This window comes from Saccostrea echinata, unplaced genomic scaffold, assembly GCF_033153115.1.
Source record: "Saccostrea echinata isolate AGI-Se365-2 ecotype Australia unplaced genomic scaffold, CSIRO_AGI_Sech_v1 ptg000002l, whole genome shotgun sequence".
Classification (NCBI taxonomy): Eukaryota; Metazoa; Mollusca; class Bivalvia; order Ostreida; family Ostreidae; genus Saccostrea; species Saccostrea echinata.
In genome coordinates, this window is record NW_026889751.1 from 11,715,821 (window position 1) to 11,733,322 (window position 17,502).

Here is a 17,502-nt window from a genome sequence, read left to right on the forward strand (position 1 = left end):
TTTGTATTCTAAAATTTTTCATTTGCAGTGTAAAACTTTTATTTGTATTCTATGTTTTTTCATTTGCATTGTAATTTTTAGACGGTGGCTATTTCTGCTGTTTTTGGGCTATAAATAACAATATTCTCTTTAGAGAAGTGGACAGGCTTTCGCCTACATCCACTTCTCTTCGCAAGCCTTCATGTTTTGATTCTGGAAAACGTGTAAATCTCGAACCGGTGACGGTCTACACTTCAACTGACAATTCGTCTAAAATACGTCTGAATGTACGTAATAGACGTGTTATCTTATCAATTTTAACATAAATACACACAATTGTCACAAGAAAACTGACCTTTAAGTATTGTTAATCCATTTTCACAAGTTCTCCATCCCGGATTTAAATTATGTGCAAGTAACTCTTGAAGTATTCAAAAATCTCTAATTCGGATAAAAATGGAAACTATTTTTACAAAATAATAATGAAACGAGAGAAATCGTCTACTCTGTTTAAATTAACGAGACAGTATTTCCTCAAGTTTCGTTCAAATTCTTTTGATCTTTGTTTTGAATCTTTTTTTCATTTCTCGGGAAAGGTAGAGTTAATATCGTTTAAAAATAAAAGAAAATATTTTTAGTATTGTCAGTGAGGAAGTAATGAAGTATTTTTTAAGCTCAAATTTACATTTAAATTGTATTAAAATAGTAAAAATAAGTAAAGGTAATAATATTAATTTTGAATAATATGCTAAATCAAAAGTGAATTGTCCAAAACTTTTTTTGAACATTAAAATAAGTCTTCGCCAATTTTTCCAAATTATCCGATTTAAAATTTTCAATTTTTTCTAATAAGCTGTGGTAGATAAACATTAGTTTAAATCCGGGATGGAGAACTTGTGAAAATGGATTAACAGTACTTATAGGTCAGTTTTCTTGTGACAGTTGTGTGTATTTATGTTAAAATTGTTAAGATAACACGTCTATTATGTACATTCAGACGTATTTTAGACGAAATGTCAGTTGAAGTGTAGACCGTCACCGGTTCGAGATTTACACGTTTTCCAGAATCAAAACATGAAGGCTTGCGAAGAGAAGTGGATGTAGGCGAAAGCCTGTCCACTTCTCTAAAGAGAATATAAATAACAACAGTGTAAAATCACGGGGACCCTAGCGGCGATTTTTGCAGAGTCAAAATAATGAAAATAGGGTTGATTCGATGTTTGAAAATAAAATGCACATAGTTAACAAATACTCTCAAGTTATTTCAAAGACATTTTGTTGATGGGCACAAAGCTTAATTCCTGATATTTGCCGTTATCGATATTTCTCGCTTCATGAATATTCATTAAATTACGCCGACCTACAACTAATTCGTACACAGACCGACTCGTATATTCGTATGCAAACTACAGAAGTCACACAGCTTTTTTAACGTTATGTTAATGTAAAATTTAAATAATATTTATTAATAGTCTAAATATATTTAAGGGAAAAATATTTGAGAATAATGGTTTCACATTTTAACTTTGAAATCAAATAATTATAATTGCTAAACACACGCACGGTGGTTTCTAAGTTACATGTATGCGACAAACGGTAATAATTATTACGATACTCCATAATTATGAGATACTCCATGCTAGGAAAGTGTCGATCTCCAAATTTCTCCAATTCCAAAAGTACAATATGATTCGAGGACTGCACATTCCTTGTTCCGGAATTGCATGTTTTATAAATGTTTTATTTGAGACGTTTTGTGGAATTTTTATGCAATAAAACTTTAAAAGTTAACTGTAATTTTACGATGAATTTTGATTGTTTGAATTTCTAATATCTGTTGACGATAATATATTAGAAATATATATATATATATATATATATATATATATATATATATATATATATATATATATATATATATATATATATATATATATATATATATATATATATATATATATATATATATATATTTCGGGGGGGGGGGGGAAAGACCACGAGATCTTATCGATAATCAGTAAATAAAAGAGTTGTTGGAGGCAGATACGATGCCATAAAATTTGCAAAGTTTATTACGATTCTATCTAAAAAAAAAAATAATAATTATAAGCCATTGCCTAATTAACTCGGACACAAAAACTACTGAACGAATGCTAATTTATCAAAGTTATAATTAAAAAGACTGTGACGGAAAAAAGTTAACAATATATTTCATTCGTATTTCAAAATTCTAGCGTGCCTCAAATAAAATTTACCCTTTAAAAAGTGTTAAGAAAAAAGGTACTAAAATACACGTACATGAAATATTAGGATTTTCTTGCGAATTCAGTTGGCTTAATTTAGGTCAGTCTTCTGCGTGTGTTCACAAATTAAATTTCGTATTGCGCAATGACTAGCAGCAATAAGCAGGGTCAGTGCATATTAAGATTACGTATGAGAAATAGCATCGTCACAAACCACGGCCAAAATATACGATCTTCTCCCATTCTGAAGAGAGCTATATGCGGACTCCGAACCGTGGCTTGAGACGATGGAGAAATGGATGCTGACAAATATTTTGTTTTTCTTTTCTTTTTTTTCTTTTCGAACAATATATATCAAACGAAGAAGTAAGACTTCTGTACAATTCCTGGAGTCTTTCAAGCTTTTAGAAATAAATTAATTACAGTCAGGGAATTTGGCAAAGATTGGAATCCAAGGATAAAGTCTATTTCATTATCTTTCAGCATATGATTTATGATCTACAGTACATGGCCAAATGTGATTCATCATTTCCCTTTTTACCATATACTTTATGAAAAGTAAGTTTTTGTTAAAAAATATCGTGGGTTCAATTCTACTAAAAATTTCAAAAACTTTTCCAATAAGTTACGAAAAATTGTTCATATTTTCTTTTGGGGGAGGGGGATGCAAAATTTGATTATTGATCACTGAGTAAAGATTTGAAATTATAAAGTCAAAACTTCTAACTTCAAAACACCACGATTTCGTTACACATTTTTGTAAAACATGCATCTTAGAATAAAAATGTTCGGTCACTACATGAGTATATTAAGAACCTTGATTCCCTTATGATTTAACATTTAGGGTAAACTGGTTTTGACACATTTAAGCATTAATTTATGGGGAAAAATACTAAAACATGAGGATCCCAAAATCCATTATTTGAATATATAATTTCAATCTGTCCCTCATCCTTAAATATGTTTTCATTTTAAATTTGCAATTATGACTGTATACCACAATAGTACATACATTGTATAAAAAACTGAAATGATTGAACTTTCGTTTCTGGCATTCTAGCATAGTTTATTTTTTCTTCAAATCTTATTTTATAATAAACCTAATGTAAAAAATTTCATGCAATAAATCAACAACTCCAATTAATTCATGTCCTCAGTATACTTCGGCAATATAAATTGACTTATTAATTTACTTATTAAAAAAACATGTATCGTGAAAAAATTGCAATAAACTTTCATAATTTCCATCATATCATTTTACAGATTATTATAATATTTTATCTCATCCAATGCCAGTCGCCGTGTGGCGCAGTGGTTAGCGTTTAATCTAGAGTCACGAACATGAAGGAGTCGATCCTTACGTAGCGGGTTCGAATCCCACTGGGGGACGTGGAGACAGTTAAACCGAGGTCCCGTGTCGCAGTAAGTGCTGGTCAGAAAAAGATCCCTCACTACTCAATGGCCTGGAGTGCTGAATACAGATCTAAATTTGCAGCCCACCAACGGCAATAGTGATGTCTCAATATGAGTGAAATATTCTCGAGAGGGACGTTAAACAAACAAAATCTCATTCATGCCACCGTCTATCAGTATTTACAGTACTTTGATTTTATTTGTATTCAATAATTCTCCATTTGTATTCTATGATTTTTTACTTGTATTGTATATTTTTTTATTTGTATTGTATAATTTTCCATTTGTATTCTATAATTTTCAATATGTATTGTATAATTATCCATTTGTATTGTATAATTTCTCATTTGTATTGTATGCTTTTCCATTTGTATTGTAAAATTATACAATACAAATGGAAATTTTTAGAATTATCAAAGTAAAGAAGGATACAAATCGTATATAAATAACGTATTGTAAAAATATTTCAATACACCTAAAGTAACTTTTACGTCGATCTGCTAAAATCTTAGAGATTAATATGCTTTTGTTTAATTAACTCTGAAAGAACTTCATAGTAAATTCTCTCGGGGGGGGGGGGGGGGGGGGTATGTTGCATGTGGCTATGTGTAATGAATACCAAGGAAGCATGTGGCCAGAATTGATGATATGTTGACTTCTTTCTTTCACATTTATCATTTGAGTTTATTAACATCTGAATAATGACCTCCATATTTTAAATTTCCCATTGATTTGTCCTGTTTTTTTTTATTGTTGATTTGTCCTGTTTTTTATTGATTATTATTGTCATCCTATAGATTGGTAAAAAATGTTTCTGTTGCGATTACATGTAGTTCCCATTTTGACAGAAAATGTTGTCAAATGACTGGACTTAATTTATTTTGTTTATCGGAATTTTTTAAGCACGATTTTTTTTTTCAGACTAAAATTGCTCTACCATAAAAAGATCCCAGAATCCACTCTTGAACAATAATTTTAAAAAAAAAAACTCTGAAAACTTAAATTGTCGTAAAACTCAGTAGATACAGTTATATAGAATGAAAATTAATACTAATAACATTGTTTATCTCCAGCTCGATAACCAAAAAAAACTATATATGTATTCTCAATGTTAAAGCAAACGACCCTACTTGGAAACTCAATCTCATCATTCCACAAACATCAGCACAACTTCGACATTCTGTGTTGAACTGTACTAGCGCTCTTCCCTTTTAACCCATAAAAAGTTGTCCCCGTGACTACATCCCTAAGAGATTGATTTCGAATCGGCGCACATAACCCCACAAAACTGTCATTTCAATATTGTAATTCGCATCAAGCTAGATAATGTTTGAAGCAGGAAAAACATCTCAAACTTTCAATTCTTTAAAGAAAGAACTGATAGCATACAAACCTTGATCAGTTAATCAAAAGACCATTTCTTTGTGTGCTCAATAAGAGTATCAATAATTAATAAATACAGTGAGATTAAAATTTCAAAAGAAAAAGGAACATGGCTGAAGGCCATCTTTATATGGTTTCAGGTTAAAATGTAGAATAGATTGAATTTTTATGAATGGAATCAGGAAGATTACGCGGGAGTGTAATGTAAAAAGCGTGTTTATTAAGTTTTTGTTGTTGTTTGATTGGTTTAGGGTTTTTTTTCTTATTATGTTTAAGATTTATCCCCTGGTATGTTTATTTTTTATCCAATATAGAAATACACTGGATATAATATGACGTGGGTGCTAGTAAGAGGAATGTTTTCTCCCAACAAATATCTTATTTTATTTAAGACAGTCTTTAATCTTTAATTAACGAAAACAAAGAGAAAAAAAATTAGCTTGAAGATATGATTACACTTGATTCCCACTTTTATATTAGATGACTCTGTTTATATACTAAAATGACGAAAAGTTTAACATCTTTATTAACATTACATTAATTGGGACTTAATTTCAACTAAATTACATGTACAAAAATTTCAATTCGTAATCATTAGGAAAATAACAATGAAATAATGGTTTACACAATTTAAAAGAAAAATTAAAGTTTGTAAATTGAACTAGGCGTTTTAATATAAGACTGAAAATTATTAGTTATATAAATTATTTTCACACAATCAAGGTGTCAATGATTGTTCATGATTCCATGATAAATAAAAAAAAAATACGAATTAAAAAGTTTTAAGAAAAAAGCTTCAAAAACGAAAACTTGAATTTATGATGGATAGTATTTACATTTTTCACTGTTCATTTCGTGTAAATCAAAACCGGTTCTTAGCATTAAAATTTTGATAATCACGTATTTTTCGGTAAAAGAATACATTCAAATTTGATTAAAAGAAGACGTTAATTGAAAATAACTTACACACTGCCAGACCCTCTTGACTGCCTCTGGAGTTATACTTCTGGTCACTTCCCTATCTCTGGAGTAATACTTACTGGTCAGTTTATATTTTGCTTGTAAAAGTGAGCACCGAGCGTGAAATCCTCCACTTCTCAATGGTGTGGAGTTTGAATATCCTGCAGCAGCGATATACGGTAGGGCTTCAGTATCCATTCAAAGAACATCTCAGGATAATCCAATGTGGGTAAAGGGATTTTAAAAGAAATAACAAATTTGATAGATAATGACAGTTGTCACCTTTCCATTTGGGAATTCAACTTGGGGCGCTGTATGTACATGTATTATAGAGAAGAACTTATCAAAATATCTGTTCGAGATTTTAGAGTTGATCACATTATTAAAAATCAGCATCATTTCTTTGCCTACTATATGTTTATTTTAATACTCTGAAAAACTGCATCAGTGTCTGTGTGATGATACACTTCCCGTGTAGGATACATGATAAAGCTGACGATCAAATTCATCACTTATAGAATAATATAGAATGGATACTGAGGACCTACCGTATATCGCTACTGAACAGTGCTGATTGGTAGGATTGTCCATCGGAAATAAGTATACCTGAAACCGACCTTCAGATTTTTTTAAACCATATTTCCCGTATATTAGACATCATACAGGCCCGTAGGAAGCAATTTCAGTTGGGGGGGGGGGGCACAGCCATATATTTTTTGGGGGCACTATCAACTACCAAAAATTCCTTGACAAGCAAATAAAAAAGGGTCATCAGACGTTTTTATTGAGGGGGTACAACCTAGAAATAGCTAAATTTTCTATGGTCATCTATATATCGGCAAAATTATGGGGGGGGGGGCACGCCCCCCCCCCCCTGTGCCCCCCGGTTCCTACGGCCATGTCATATCATTTTCTTGATGCTCTATTTACTTCTCTCTGGGTCCGCCTCTGTGTTGAATCTATGATGTCTTTCCCTTCACGGCAAACATGGGAGGCATGGGACTTCCAACAGTATTTAAACAGACCATAATGATAATACATGTATTTGTAAGCCCAGCAACGCCTCTAGTATCTTTTGGGGTATGTTCAAAATTGCTTTCCGATTTCTGTCTCTCGTTGTGGAATATTTTTTTAGGCTTTCGAAGAGGCAATTCTGCATGACGTCACCGGAAACAATGAAACCAGTTTTTCTGGGCTGTCCATTTATCAAAGAATTTTTCACCTTGGCAGTCAGTGTCCCTTTTTTCTTAAAAGTTGCTCTTTCTGATCTGCATTCTCTACTGCAGTCATAATAATCCATGGTCCCATTTTATAAAAGAACTTAGGAAAAGAACCCAGATTCAAGCTTTATTGTTTTTAAATCTGGCATACATAAAAAGTCTGGGGAAAACGTCATTTTGATTTATACAAAAAAAAAAAAAATTAATGCCCTTTTCATTTGTTACATTTTTCCTTTTTACTATAATGATAACTAAGTACATTGCAAAGAGGTGTTTATTGATAAAGTTTTTTAATAGCTTTCCATCTTTTTCGTCTCTCGTTAATGGTCAATAATGATAAATCTACCCAGGTTGTTGAAGACATGTCAATATTCTTTTTATTTACTCTTTACAATAATTTTCTTGGCACCTCATTTTGAATGTTGGTTCTTTTACATGATTAAAACTGGAGTGTTCCAAGGGGCGCATGTGTCACCCGCTTTGTAGCTCGATTAAAGATGTAAATTAATCTAAGAGTAGTCAGCTTTTTATTTTCTATTAGCATGATAGGTCATGCATTTGCCTGCAAATTAAGAAAAAATGGCATCCATGGGTTGTATAAGACTGCCATAGAATCTGACAATCAAAGAAAATATGATTCCTTAACCCTCAAATGAAGAATTAAATTGAAATTATTAGAAATAACTATTTATCATTTTATTAATATGTGTTTCCAACAATCCTCCAAAAGAGATACTGCAGTTGTCATTCTACATGATCCATTATGGAATACCGATACCGATGTATTTTCATAGTATTTAATATAAGTTTGTGTGGTAACTGAATATCATAAAGTTTCAAAATACAGTATCATGAGCTCATAAATATGTAAATTATCAAAATCTTGCCTCTCAAAATTCAAAAGTCATAAGTAAAATTAAATTGTCCGAGGTATTTTTTGCAAAGTGGGTCAAAGGTCAAGGTCAAGGGGATTGTTATGCTAATATTTCTCATACTGTCTTTTGTCAAACAGTGCACATGCTAAATAGCATAGACTTACCTCTTATGTATCAGAAATATGCTGTATATCGGCACTATGAACTATTTTGAAAAGTCAATCAAAGGTCAAGGATAACGAGGTCGGTAACCATGGTAATTTACAAAAGCCATAGTGCCGAGTAATATATGTGCAAAATATCAAAACCATACCTCTTACAGTTCTCGAGATATAGGGTGTGACAGACAGACAGACGCCGGGTAAAGTGATCCCTAAGTGCCGCTCTGCCCTGCAGGTGACACAAAAAGAAACATTCAAAATAAGCATGTTGAGAAATACTTTCAAGAATTTATAAAGCCCAGTAATTTTGAAGCGATTTCAATTAAATTACATGTTACATGTATGCACAAAATAGATTCGTGAAAAAAAACAAATAAATAACATGCACATTAACAACGGGAAAAACCTTCGAAGCTTTTTATCCTATATGAATAACTGTATGCCTTTTTTGAAAGGAAAACTTAGTTTTAAACCTAACCTCAGTCTCCGAATAGTTTACATCTAATGTTTCATCTGAAGGTTATGTTGTCATTTAGAATAAGTAAAAGTCTCAAGGAACATGCAAATCTCGTGTTAATTCTGGAAAATGCAGACAAAAATATTAATCTTTTTTTTTTTTTTTTTGAAGCCCCTTTTAAAAAACATTTTTTTAAACCTTTCAATCTAAGTTACTGTGTCCAGGTCTTATTTTATCGCAATGAGAATAAATGTATAAATGTGGTCGATGTTTTGATAATTTAATCATCTATTAGTATTACCACCTTTAGCATTTATTCAAATAAAGGGGGTCTCAATTTTTCAAACAAATATACTATAAATGAACAGTGTGTTTTAAGAGATTCTGACATTATCCATTTTTAAGCTGTAGTTAAAGAAACTGGGTTTTATGGAAAGTGTCTTTCGACACAGATACATTAAATCCAGTAAATCTTTTGGTTTTGTTTAGTCCCAAGTTTAGAAAATGTTTTGTTGGATTTACAGTCACACGTATATGTCCAATTCTTTAAAAATAATAAAGAAAATAACAAAGAAAACTGACCAAAAATTACACTGGTTTAGATGTTGTAGGCATTTTTAGAAATGAAAAGATGCTCAACAGGTTTTGTCCTGTCTTTTTCTATTTCTTCTTTAGATTTGTCATTTTGTACAACTAGGGAAAACGGATGTACAACCATGGGTATACTGAAGTACATTTCTAATTGTATTTTCCTTTGAAACCTTACCCTTGTGTATATCTCTGTATGTTTTCATCTAATGTTTGATTTGCAATGACCTTATGCCTTAAATACAATTAGGTAGAGTTTTTACCAAAATAATTTTAGTTTTCTATATATTTTAAATTACACAGAAATAGTATGATCAGTTAGAAAGAGGGAGGCAAGGAGGGGAGGGGGCAAGTGGGAAAAAGGGGATTTGCTTATTTTCGACCACCATATCACCTCTAAATCAATTAAACTGAGATTGGCTAATCCAATTTTAAGTATTAGTACTTGATTTTTCTTTAAAATGATGCGTACCTTTCAGGCGGGATTTACAGAGATTTGTCCTTTATCTATAGTCAGAAAAAAGATATATTACTGTAAAAAAAAAAAAAGTCTAGACAGTCTCAAGAAGAAAAATATGATCTTGATACGGATCTTGATATGGAACTGAAAGAGAAAGATGAAATAGAATAAATCAAAATGGAAACCTTTTAGCACAAAAGCATCTAAACACACCAAACCAGTACGAGAAAAACAATGTGGTTTTAGAAATTTACACAGTAAAACGTATACATATTTAATTAATTAAATTTAAATCCGAGGGAAACTAATTTAAAATGAATTGATGTTATCCAAGGCTATTTTTACTGCAGGCTCAAAGTTAGGCAACTTTTACGACCCCATTTTTCAACAGAATTTAAATTGTTTACACGTCATCGATCTGACGCGATAATTAACCTAAACGTGGCTGATTGGCAACAAATGAGGGAAAAAAGCTTAACGAATAACAGTGAAATGTCTTGCACATTTCATATTTGACGGTCGTCGCTTTCAACTGCAGCAGAATTTAAAAGAAAGTTGTAGTGAATGACGATTTTGGAGTCAAATGGAAAAAGTTATTTCCTTTTTAATTGTAATTTTAACGCTGAAAGGTAAGAATACAAAACATTATTATAAACTATATTTTTTCTTCTCATTTGATTTTTACTTTTGTTGAAGAATCAGATTACCTTGCATCCATCGATGTTTATCTAGCTTTATTGCAATGAAACGGTGAAATCAAACTTTCATGTTCTATAATTATCATATTCTTCCATTTGTTTCTTTTGATTTTTCTTTTAAAAATTTGTATTTTACTTGTCTTTATAATAATCAATAGTGTTGATTGTAGGCATGTTTTGTAAAGATGACATTGCAACACTTTTTATGATGAGCGAGTCCGTATAATGTTTGTTGTTATGAATAATCATACAGTAATCAGATAGTAAAATAAGACATGACCTAAATCATAGTTGATCTTGCATATTGTTTTTAGCCCTCTACACAAAGGAGGACCTATTTAATTATCAGATTAGTGATTGATTCGTACGATGTTTGTTCTACAGAGGCTAAACCTTCCACCATAGAACAGAGTCTCTACAGTAGCCTGTTATCGAACTATACCACAGAAATTCTGCCCAGATGCAATCATACCACCAATATCACTGTCAATCTAGATATTGCCCTCCGAGAGATTATTGCCCTGGTAAATATTATAAACTGTTATAATCACTGAAAGATTAAGTTGTTAGTTTCTGAGACTGATTGTACTCTCTTATTATACCCTGATCACCGGAAGTATACATTTATACCATGGATGCCAGAGAGAATATGTAAATTTATCGTCTACTTGTCACCAGAAGTGTACAACATTAAACCATAAAAGTCAGTAAGAGTTATGTAGATATATAATAGTTTTCTCCTAATACCTGGCTTTTTAAATTGATATTCTAATTATCACAGAATGTGTGGGTTTTTTTTTTTTTTATACCAGTACGAATTCCAATGGAATCTGTAGCGAAGAAATTAAAATAGACATTAAAACATTTGTGATATTTCTAATTACTAGTCTTGAATAAAGAATACATGAATGAGTTACACTTGAGTATTATTTCAGCACAGCACCCTATAGAAGAAAATATTTATTAACCCATGTCAATTGCAGCTGTTTATTCTCAAGGTTCTACATTGATTTCTAAATAGAGAAAAATGTCCACACTTATACTCAAAGTTCTTAATTATACATGAAAGAACCATTGTAGACCAAGTTTACATAACTGTTGTTTGTTAAAGTATGATTAAATGTAACAATATTATTTGTGTTTCACTCTAAGGAGACATATCGAGAGAAAAAAATAATAAATCAGCAGGTCAGTTAAATTGACAGTTTACCTCTATTTCATTTTAATGTAGTTAACATGTAATTCCTAAAATCATTTTTTTTCTTGCGAGTTCTTTGTTATTACTTAATTATGTAAATAAATATTCTTAGAATGAAAGAGAACAAACGTTGAAGTTAAAGATGTGGATACGCCAGGTACAGTATACAATAAAGTACTCTTAATAAAGATCAAACAAATAGCAGATGTTCTTTTCTTTTTTCTTTAAACTTTTTTTTAGCTAACCTGAGCTTTGTTTTTGGTGAAAGTTTGTCCAGCATTTGTACAAATGTACGTCTGTTATTCAAATTATCGACAACTTTTATAAAAGAGTTCTAGAACAACCGATCATTTTCAATCAATTTGATAAAATTTTGTTCGAATTGTTCTGGCTACAACTTTGAAACGTAGAAACATCGGAAGCTCAACTTTAAAACAAAGATGCTTATGACTAGAGGGTGTGTCCTGATCCTAAAACAGGGAATTACGGAGAAGGTCAAGGTCAAGCTTTCTTGCCTTGGCCATAATTTTGAAGTGAGGAATATCAGATTGATCACTCAGTTTTGTTGAATAATGCAGAAAAATATCATTTGAAAAACAATTTGGTAGTAGTTTGTCAAAATGATGATTGAGCCTCAATTTTGTAATATCGTATTTTAAAATTTCACTTTTTGAATGTTGAAAATCTTATGCTTTGAAGTAAATTACACAACTAAAAGAAATGATGAAATCAAATCTTTGTATACTAAATCATTGTCAATAACTTTAATTCAGAGCTGGAAAGACTGCGGTCTGGCCTGGACACCTGCCACATACGGCGGACTCACTTCCTTCTCGGTCTCCATGGGCAAACTTTGGACACCCGATATTACTCTGTTTGAGAGGTGCATTTTTATTATATTTAGTGGTAGATAAACTTTTTTAGACCGATATCACTATATTCATTCTTTACGTAAGTTATGTTTCGTTATTTTCCCTATCAGTGCTCATGAGGGTGAGAATATGCCTGGTCGGGGTTTTTACCGGATCACGGTGTATTCCGACGGTTCAGCCTATTTCAACTTTCCGACAGTTGTGGAGATGTCGTGTTCGGTTGATGTCACATATTTCCCTTACGACACACAGAAATGTACCATCACACTAGGGTCATGGACTTATAATGGGCAGGAGGTTGATTTAGTGGCCAGAAGATCTACCGGTTTGGCATTGATTTTTATGTCTTTTATTAACTATACCCCCTGCTTGAAAAACGGGGGGAGGGGTATAATGATGGAGGTGTCCGTCCGTCCATTACTTTCACACAGAATCTTTATATTACATAGTGCCATTGTGACCTATTTTACTTTTCATCTGACACATATTTCGGGTCTCCCTTAGCAAAACATGAACTTTGCCATTATAATCATATGGGAGGTGGGGATATCATTTTGTGAGCTCAGTGCCCACAGTACCTCTGGTTGAAATAATGCACATTTTTGAAATAGCGATATTTAAGTGAAGTTTTTTTTCCCTTCAGTAACAACTTTAGCAACCGCAAACAAAATAAATTTCACAATCATATGTAAATGTGTAAATTTTTACATGTAATAATGATATCACTACGGATTTACGAAGAGATGAAACCTTCACACATCTTACATTTTTTTTTTAAATTGTATAGATGGTTAACATCCCTTACAATATTTTATATGAGTTTGTACCATGTGAGGTTGCGTTATCAGAAGACATTTACAGGTTCTTATCAAATGGCTCATTTGTGATGGATGCAAATGCGCTTACCTTCTATAATATCGTTGATTTTATATGAATACCGGTAACAACTGACCACTTAGATTTATGCAGATATGCATCACGATTATGGCTAGTTTAAGGTACTTTTTTCTAACCCACTCGCATGACTAGTGTGTCATGTTCTAAATTTTGAAGTAAATACAAAATTCAGAACATGGTAACACTGGACTCAATGTATTTTTTCTTCAGAGCTGTTTTTAAACATTTTTTTTCTTTTTTGCAGGAGATTTGTCTTCCTTTGTCAAGAGCAATGAGTGGGAGGTGATCAGCTTCCGGAGTGAACGTCACGTGTTATACTATGGATGCTGCCCAGAGCCCTTCCCGGATGTGACGTTTTATCTTCAGATGAAGCGGAAGCCGAAGTTCTATGTGCTGACAATTATATTTCCATGCACACTTGTGCTTGCTCTAGCCGCCCTGGGTTTCATAATTCCGGCTGACTCTGGTGAAAAAGTTTCACTTGAAGTGACCGTCTTATTGTCGCTATCAGTATTTCTTCTCCTTGTTTCTGATAAGTTACCAGCATCCGCAGAAACGTTTCCAATTATTGGTGAGTGAAATTTGGGGACGGGAATTTCTTTATTTGATTTGTAGCTGGTACTTTTTTTCATAACAAGATATTTAATTTCAATTTTATATTATATATTAGGGCTCTCTAAGTATATAAATGGACCATACTTTTATTTCACAGGGATGTATTTTTCGGTGTGTATGGTTATCGTATGTCTCTCCTGTACATTTGCCGTCTGTGTCTTGTATTTACATTTCCGTGGAGAATCGACAAGCCCATTACCTTCATCAGTCAAGAGACTTTTCCTTAGAAAACTACAATTTATGCTCTGTGATACGACGAGAGTCGGTGATTCGAAGAAGAAGCCAGAAACTGTAATAGTCAAGGTTTGTTTTATATTCAACTTCACAAATACACGCTTTTAAGGGCTGAATTCTCAGGAAAAAAACTGATTTTTTTCTTCTACAAAAACAAATGTTCTAACAATTCCTTAATTTATTTTGTATCATTATTTTTCAGGAAACAAACAAATGTGATGTTGAGGTGGAAAGTGTACATTCATTTTCAATAGAAAGTTGTAGTCAGGAGACAAAAACTGACCATACAAGCTCAGAACAGAGACTAGAAGAATGGCGAAATTTGGCACGAGTATTAGACCGTCTCTTTTTCATTTTTTACATGGTTATTTCTCTCATAGTAACTGTAGTTTTCTTTGGTATTTTGGTAAATCAGTAGTTACGATTACATAAAGTTGTGAATTAAAAGTCTATTGATATTATTGTGTTTATTATTTTGATATTTCATCCAAATCCTCTTTCCGAAACGTACCTAAATTAAGTTTGGCCATCAGAATCATTGGTTGTCGTAGCATTTCTTCTTTACCAGTTTTAATGGTCATTCATCTGTCAGAAAATAGTTTCCAGGTCCTTTATATTATCGAACATTCGAGTGGAATGGGTTCTAACTTAAATAACACGCTGTTGTCCATACTTTAAGATGTGAGGATTTTGTCTCAAACCCTTATCTGTCGTCAGCTAATGCTGAATATATATATATATATATATATATATATATATATATATATATATATATATATATATATATATATATATATATATATATATATATATACATACATACATATATATATATCCAAAGATATGTCATTGTTCAGTTATTGATGGCCATGTGCCCAACTGAAAGAGGGGAAGAAATTTGTCATTGTCAACTGCAAAAATCCACTCTAATATTGTTTCCATCTGCACAGAACATTTTACAAGGGAAATGTTGAGGCACTGCTTTACTTTATATAGGAACGCCTTCGATTAACCACATGTATACTTATTGTGTTTTCAAATAATGCTGATAAAAGCAATAATTGCAGTAAATAAGTATTATAAAAATAATAAGAAAATTTTGTTTGGGAATCTTAAATGTTCTATCTATGTCGAAAATCTTATAGGTTCGACCTATGACAGAGATCTGACATGATCTACTTATGACAGAGATCTGAGGCCTGTTCAACAGAGCGAACGTTCGCGAGCGCTCGCCAGAATTCCTAATACCTTCAACAGAAATGTTCGCGAGCGCTCGCACTGTTGAACAGACCTCTGATATGTTCTGTTTATGATAGAGATCTGACATGATCTGTTTATGACAGAGATCTGACATGATCTGTTTAGACAGAGATCTGACAAAATCTGTTAATGACAGAGATCTGACAAAATCTGTTTATGACAGAGATCTTACGTAATCTGTTTTATGATAGAGATTTGATATAATCTGATTATGACAGAGATCTGACATAACTGTTTGTGTCTGATATCTGACATAATCTGTTTATTACAGAGATCTGATTTGTTCTGTTTATGACAGAGATCTGTCGCCCGCGTGGCGCAGTGGTTAGAGCATTCTCTCTAGAGTCGCAGAGGAAGGAATTGATCCTTACGTCGCGGGTTCGAATCCCACTGTGGGACGTGGAGACCGGTCCTTCGGATGAGACGGTATAAACCAAGGTCGTGTTTCGCAGTAGGTGCTGGCACGAAAATGATCCATCACTGCTCAGTGGCCCTGAGTGCCGAGTATAGCTAAAAATAAGTAGCTCTCCACCGGCAAGTGGTGGCTTCTCCGTATGAGTGAAAAATTCTCGAGAGGGACGTTAAATAATAAATATAAAAATGACAGAGATCTGACATAATCTGTTTATGACAGAGATTTGATAGGTTCTGTTTTTGATAGAGATCTGATATGTTCTATCTCTGTTAAGGATCTGATATGTTCAGATCGATATGTTCGATATGTTCTATCTAGTTTCAAGATGTGATATTTCTTTTAATGTTCGAGATCCGATATTTTTTATATATGTTCAAGACCTGATATGTCAAATCTTTGTTCAAAGTCTGATAAACCCTATTAAATATTCTGTTTTAATACCTAATATATTCTGTCTGTATTCAAGATCTGATATATTCTGTCTGTGTTTAATATCTGATATGTTCAATGCTATGATGAGAAACTGATATGAAGTCGCTGCATTCAACTCTACTTTATTGACCAAACTTTGGAGAAGACTTTAATAGAAAATAAGGTACCAATAACCATGACATTTTTCATTATTTCATATCATGTATCCTGTTCAATTGACAACATGATAACTAAACACATGACACGTTCTTTATGTTAAACTTTAAATGCTTTGATGTTTTTTCTTTCAATCAGTTAATCGATTCATCTCTGCACTAAGAGTAATGTCACTTATATTCAGAATTTCTCTCTTGAAAAGAAATGTATGGAAATTTTTTTCTGCTATTATCACTTCGATACACATGCACTGAGACTACATCGTCCCTTATAAAATGTATTCATTAATATTTTTTTTCTTTTATATTTACAAAAGTGTATCCAAATAAAAAAAAAACTGTAGCGGTTTTCTTCGTGCTTTAATTAGTGAGACATGATGGGGAAAATGTTGGAGTAACTTTTTTCTTCAAATAAATTGCATTTACGCTTTATTTTATTTCGCAAGCTGTAATATTGAATGTTCAAGATACTTTTGCCAAACACTGTCCTGCAAAAATTACATGTTTGTCGATCTTTGTACATCTAAAGATATATTATTAAATATGTGTGTTCCGACATGAACAAACTCAAGTGAAAAAAATACAAATTTGAGAAAATATTTTCACCGCACTGAAGGGAATACAAAGTAAACAACAAATATCTACAAAGACATGACAAGAATGATTCGCATTAAACTTATCTTTTAAAGCCGACAATGTCAGTATGATGTGTCGTCATATGTGTTAGATATTGTCATGGTTCATTCTTTTAATATGTAGCCATGACATTAACTTCAATGAAATGACAGCTCTTTGTGATATATCTTATCAATGTTGATATAACAGGATGTTTTATTCTCAATTTACCAAGCACAAATACATCATCCCAGCGTCGATAAATCTAATTATTTGTTGAAACTTATTGACATATTTTGCATGTAATATTTGGATTTTGTCCACATGCTATAATCATATAAAATAATCACTGCATTACGAGATTTTTATTTG

At 32.2% G+C, this 17,502-nt stretch overlaps 1 protein-coding gene across 1 annotated transcript in view; it reads left to right on the forward strand.

The window, feature by feature from the left end:
* Positions 1-5,350: 5,350 nt before the first annotated feature.
* Positions 5,351-17,502, forward strand: part of LOC133178026 (neuronal acetylcholine receptor subunit alpha-10-like) — a 34,572-nt gene continuing 22,420 nt past the window's right edge. Inside the window, exons 1-6 of the mRNA XM_061312806.1 lie at positions 5,351-5,365; positions 10,752-10,961; positions 11,748-11,792; positions 12,409-12,518; positions 12,618-12,832; positions 13,649-13,975. Coding sequence (XP_061168790.1) covers positions 5,351-5,365; positions 10,752-10,961; positions 11,748-11,792; positions 12,409-12,518; positions 12,618-12,832; positions 13,649-13,975 — 922 coding nt within the window. The remainder of the gene's footprint in view (positions 5,366-10,751; positions 10,962-11,747; positions 11,793-12,408; positions 12,519-12,617; positions 12,833-13,648; positions 13,976-17,502) is intronic.